The sequence below is a fragment of the Salvia splendens genome, chromosome 7 (genome assembly GCF_004379255.2).
Source record: "Salvia splendens isolate huo1 chromosome 7, SspV2, whole genome shotgun sequence".
In the NCBI taxonomy this organism is placed as follows: Eukaryota; Viridiplantae; Streptophyta; class Magnoliopsida; order Lamiales; family Lamiaceae; genus Salvia; species Salvia splendens.
In genome coordinates this window covers 31,552,579-31,558,578 of record NC_056038.1, presented here as the reverse complement: position 1 = coordinate 31,558,578, position 6,000 = coordinate 31,552,579, and the positions used below count along the sequence as shown (strand labels likewise).

The following is a 6,000-nucleotide window of genomic DNA, read 5'->3' as shown; positions in this document are numbered from 1 at the left end:
TAGGAAATAATTTACTGTGTTCCGTTTGGGTGGAGCAAAAAGGAAGCAAAGCTGATAATTGTGGGACACGAGCGGCATAACGTGGATTAGTATCTCAATTATGTAATTAAATAAACTCATAGTGGCAGGACCCAGGTGCCACCATGCCTTTATGTCCCCATCTTATCTTATTATTTCAAATTATTCAAGATCACAATCATTTTATTAATTCGCCACCTTTTAATTTTTAAATTACTACTCACACCGAGTGCAATGCAATGGATTGTGACGAGAGATTCCATGTATTGTATTAGTAGTGATGGCTTTTGTTCCTCCATTATTGGCGGCTTGGTTGTAACCAGAGTGCAGCTTTCTGTTTATAGATAACGGTGCCAAAGCCCAAGCCATATTAACCCAAAATTGGCGATTCAATTTTGTTTTTCTAAGTCAATTTCATCAATATATGACCATTTCTTAATTTTACAATAATATTTGCAGCCATATCACAACATAGTATGTATTTTGAAAATTTGGATAGTTGTTGACGCGACACGAAAAACAAAATAACACTATAGTCGAAAGGTTAATTGAAATGTTAAGGTTTCGCCAATGAAGAGTTGAAGTTATCCAGATTCTAGAGGAATGATATTAATGATTCTAGAGGACCATTTGATCCGGTCATACTATCTTTCCATTTGTAAAAAGGTCACTTCATTTCACTCCCCAAATTTAATACTATTAATCTTGCTTGGCAGCCACTCTCGACAATTAACAATTACTCCCCCGTCCAGCAATAGGAGTCTCAATTCTCCAGGGCACGAATTTTAAGAAAGTTGTTGGAGTGTGTAATAAATGACTTGTGATAGTGGAATTTGGGACCCACCTAATTTAGTTTAAATTAAAAATGAGCATAACCAATGGAATTCAAGAAAGTCAATTAAATCGATGGCTGCCAAAATTGAATTTTCAATTAATGGCAAAAGGTTAATTTACGTCCCTTTACAACATTAAGCCAAATTCTTCAATTTTTGTTGGCTTGCATGTAATAATGCAGCACGTTGAGGATGATTTCATGGAATGCAATTGTTTGGTCATTGGCTGGCAAAATTTAAATTGGGAATAAGACATGGAAAACTGAATTTAAAAAGAACACTCAATATATAAAAATATCCATTCCATTACAATTTGATCAAAATTAGGTGAAATCACCTCAACATAGCTGCTATAGCGGGCTACTATAAATGCACCAACTACATAGAGTTGAGGGAAATTTCCCTCTACAAAGAAATTGAGGGAAGACAAATTTTCAAATTTCCCTCTACAAAGAGTGAGGGAAATTTGAACTACAAAAAGTACAGTTACAGTGATGGCTGCTATAAATGCATCAACTACACTCATTTAATCCACCTCCTACCAACTCAAAATCTGAAAATCTACCAAAAACACTCCCAAGCATCAAGTAAATTTAATTCCCTCAGAAAAATTTCATCATTGGGATGGATCATGGGCAGAGGCAAACCCTGCACTTGAGCAGCAATATCAAGAATAATGTGGTGCAGTTTCTACTCAAGCATAGCCATGATGGAGTACTATCAAGAGGGGCTGTAATGGAGGCAACAGAACCTCATAACATCAGTAGGAAGACAGAATACAGGCTGTGGAAGGCAGCCAAGGAGCAAATGCAAAGGGGAGAACCTGCAATGATGGAAGGAAAGGTTAAAGGCTATCATCATGTTGACAGATTAGAACTTGATCAAGAAAAGGTTAGAAACTTATCTACTCTTGAAAGATCATCCCTGAGGAAAATGGCAGTAAAATTGAATGTGAGTAATAGCACATTAGGTCATTGGGTGAAGCAAGGTAAACTAAGGCCACATACAAATGCAATCAAACCTGCCCTCACCAATATGAATAAGATAGCAAGAGCTAGATGGAGTCTTAGTCAACTTCAGCCACAGATTACTCAAGGTAGAGTTAAGTTTCAGAGCATGCATAATGTAGTGCATATAGATGAAAAATGGTTCTATATGACCAAGGTATCAGACAGGTACTACCTCTTGCCGGATGAGGATGAGCCATATAGGACATGCAAATCCAAGAGATACATCACCAAAGTCATGTTTATGTGTGCTGTCAGTAGACCACACTTTGGTATAGATGGGCAGTCCACTTATGATGGTAAGGTGGGAATATTTCCCTTCACTGAAGTTCTGTCAGCACAGAGGAGGTCAAAGAACAGGGCAAGAGGCACCATGGAAACCAAAGCAATCAATTCAGTCACAAAGGCAGTGATGAGGGACTGCCTTATCCAAAAGGTATGCAACATTTTTCATTCTATCAGATCTTAATAATTCTAAAAAGATAATCATCTAGTTATGTTATTGTTCTTGATTTCATATTATACCTGCAATTAGGGCAAAGTGGCCTGTTGGGGCAAGTAAAGACATTTACATTCAGCAAGATAATGCAACCCCACACATAACTGCCATGGATGCAGATTTTCAGGTTGTTGCCAATTCAGATGGATTTAGAATCCAACTGATTTGTCAACCACCTAATTCCCCTGACACTAACATCTTAGACCTGAGATTTTTTAGAGCAATTCAATCTCTGCAACATGAGAAACCTTGCAAGACTGTGGATGAACTTGTGGGGAATGTGTGTAGCTCATTTGCAGAGCTGTCACCACAAACTCTCAACAGAGTTTTCCTAAGCTTACAGGCTTGCCTCACTGAAATCCTATAGTGCAGAGGTGGAAATGGATACAAAGTCCCACACATCAACAAGGACAGACTACAAAGAAATGGAGGACTCCCCAATGTGTTGGAAGTGGAGGAGGTTGTTGTGAGAGATGTGCTGCACTACTTACAAATGCCAGAGAACAATGTTGGGGCAATGTATGATATTGGGCCTCTGTCAAATGCATTTGGCTTCTAGGTCAGCATCAGATTGGGTATGGGATTGAGTGGTCTGATCTTTTTGGTGTGTTGGTCAGGCCATAGTGTTTAGTGAATAGGGTAGTCTGAATTTTTTTGGTGTGTTTGGTCAGCCCCTATGTTTTTTGGGTTAGGGTTTGATGTTTTTTTGGTGTTTTGGTATACATACATAGTGCAAGCCCAATGTAATGCACATATTCAGAACAATGAATATGAGACCCTCAGAAAAGTTTCATCATAGGGCATTGGCTCTAGCCTCCAAACCAGAAACATGGGTGGCTTTCATATTTGACAGCAACAACCAACAACAAGGGGTGATCAAAAGCCTCCAAACCAGAAACAAGGGGTGGCTATTTCACACACAACAGGAACCACAACCATATCCCAACAGATAATGCAGCAACCACAAACATATTCCATCAAGTACATCAACAATGAAGCATTATGCAATCACCTCAGAAAAATGTCATCATAGGCATTGTGAAAAGCCTCCAAACCAGAAACAAGGGGTGGCTATTTCACACACAACAGGAACCACAACCATATCCCAACAGATAATGCAGCAAACACAAATATATTCCATCAGATAATGCAGTTGTGTAATCGGTCAAACAAAACATATTTCATCATATTCCAACCACAAATGTCATCAAATAGGCACATATTAAACCTCCTAACACATAAGGGGGTGGCTAAATCAACATAACAAAATAACCCAATTTATAGACGAATCCAGAATCTCCAAACCCTACACAGGGGGTGATTCTTACACAACTCACAATTTTAGATGAGATCTTTCATGCCAGGTAAGAGAATCAGAAGGATCTCCTTGAACCAATCTTCTTCCTCAACAGGTCGCCTCCGCCTCTTCACTCGCGGAGCTTCAGAGACCAAATTGGATTCCGGTCTCTCGTAACCCGGCGTATCAGGGACAATAAGCTCAGATTCGAGCATGGTCGACGGTATAGCTTCCAGATCTGGAGTTTCAAGGTACATAGGGGGCTGGGAATCGGTCCAGGGAGGGACGTCGACCGTCGGAGTTTCAGGAACAACGGTAGACATCGAATCACCCGCCTCCCACGAGTATTTAGGAATAGGCGACAGGTGGGTTGCAATAGGAGTCGGGATCGACCCCTCCGACGGGTCGAACGTCCACTCCGGCGCCGGATTCAGACGAGGCCAACGTGGAAGTTCAATGCGATTTCTAGCCGAATCTAACCCATAGATGGGGGATCAGGGTGGAGAGGGTGCATTTTCCATCGACGGTCGACGTGGGGGGAGGAGGAGGAGGAGATTTGGAGGAGGAAGAGGAGGCGGCGTGGATTAGGGTTTTGACGGAGGAAGAAAGTGGAAAGCGAGAGTCAGAGAGTGAGAGCATGTAAGTGAGAGAGTCAAGAGAGGGTAATTGAGAGAGTGAGAGAATATGGGGGGGGGGGTGTTTTTTTAATGGCATTTGAGTAAATTAGTGAGAAGGGGGAGGGTAATTTAATTATCCAAATATGGTAAGTAGAACCGGGACTTCTATTCCCGGACGTCCCAAAATGGAAAAACGGGACTCCTGTTGCTGGACGGAGGGAGTAACAATTAACAACTAACAACAATACAAGAATCTGAATAATTTATTTTGTGTGAATTTTAATGCCATAATATACATCACCGTTCGTATTATATAACTTTACATTAAAAATGTTTAGTTGAATTCAACTGACCTTTAATAATTGTGACATCTGATGATGTAGGTTTTGATCATTAAGAAAATGAAAAGCAAAATTCACATCGGAAGAGAAGAATAAACTAGCAGTGAAGCACCCAGACCCCAGTGCAAATTGAGCACTGGAAGCTCAAGCCTCAAATTGTCAAAAATCTGACACAAGAACACTAGAAAATATTCCGCTATGTTCCTAAATAAGCCCTAAAAGTATAAATATGAGTTTTAATAAAGTGGTTTCATGTCCGGAAAATATTGGTAGCTAGTAAAGTGGTGGGTCATAGAGTAAAAAATCGATATAATGAGATTAGTAGTAGTATGTAGTAAGATGATGAAAAATAGAGTATTTTTTATGGGCTCGGAAAATGCAACATATCCAATGGGCCTAATCCACTGGATCTGAAAATTTAATTAAGTACTCCATAAATTACAGTTAGTTATAATTATAATAAGTACTATTATCTCTGTAGAAAAGTGTATTAGATGATTTGTAATATTTTGAGCTTTTCTTTCCGAATCTGCAGAGCACAAAACTTTCTTCATAAGAGCCCTATTCACAGCCTGGTATAAGTTCAAACCATTAGCTATAATTTTGTTGGATCAATGTTTGTCCTATACTATATGATCAATCTCAAACTCACTTTGTTGAATCAATATTTGTCCTATAGAGCAGTGACGGAACCAGAAAATTAAATAAGCCGGGGCAAATATTTTTTTAAAAAAAAATATTATATGAAAATATCTAATTTTACATATAATGTCTGTACAACTTTTACGACACACAAGATGATACTCCCTTTGTCCGCGAATAGGAGGAGTCTTGTTTTTCATTTTAGTCCGTCCGCGAATAGGAGTCTCGGTTCCTTTTTACTGTAAATGGTAATAAGGTCTCACATTCCACTAACCAATTTCACTCGCATACTATTTAAAACTAATATATACAAGTAAAATTCATATTCCTCCAACTTTTTTTGACTCACTTTTTTTTAACATTTCTTAAAACTTGTGATTTCAAGAAATGAGACTCCTAATGATAGACGGAGGGAGTAACTGTTTTCAGCGAGTAGTCATATCTTGAAATCGATGAAGAATTGTCTCATTTTTAATTAAAAAAAATCTTTCTCAATCTTAGACAACTAAGATATCATTCATCCATTCATCTCTCATTCTACTTTGCAAATCTATATTAGATTAAGTCCAAATCCAAGTACCAATTAAATTAAGAGGCATTGAGGCATACAAAATTTATAAACATGAAAAACACAATCACGTGCTGCACTATTGCTGCAAGTTAGATTATTTTATTCGATTTTATTATATTTTGTAATTTTATCAAATAATTAACCTTTACATACCCTAATATCCATCAAAATTCTT

At 38.4% G+C, this 6,000-nt stretch overlaps 1 protein-coding gene across 1 annotated transcript; it reads left to right on the top strand.

Annotated features, from left to right (window-relative positions):
• The first annotated feature begins 1,475 nt into the window (after positions 1-1,475).
• Positions 1,476-2,916, top strand: LOC121810739. Its single transcript, XM_042211483.1, has 3 exons — positions 1,476-2,294; positions 2,401-2,637; positions 2,725-2,916. Exons 1-3 carry the CDS (start codon positions 1,476-1,478, stop codon positions 2,914-2,916), a joined length of 1,248 nt encoding a protein of 415 aa, XP_042067417.1.
• The last annotated feature ends 3,084 nt before the right edge of the window (positions 2,917-6,000 follow it).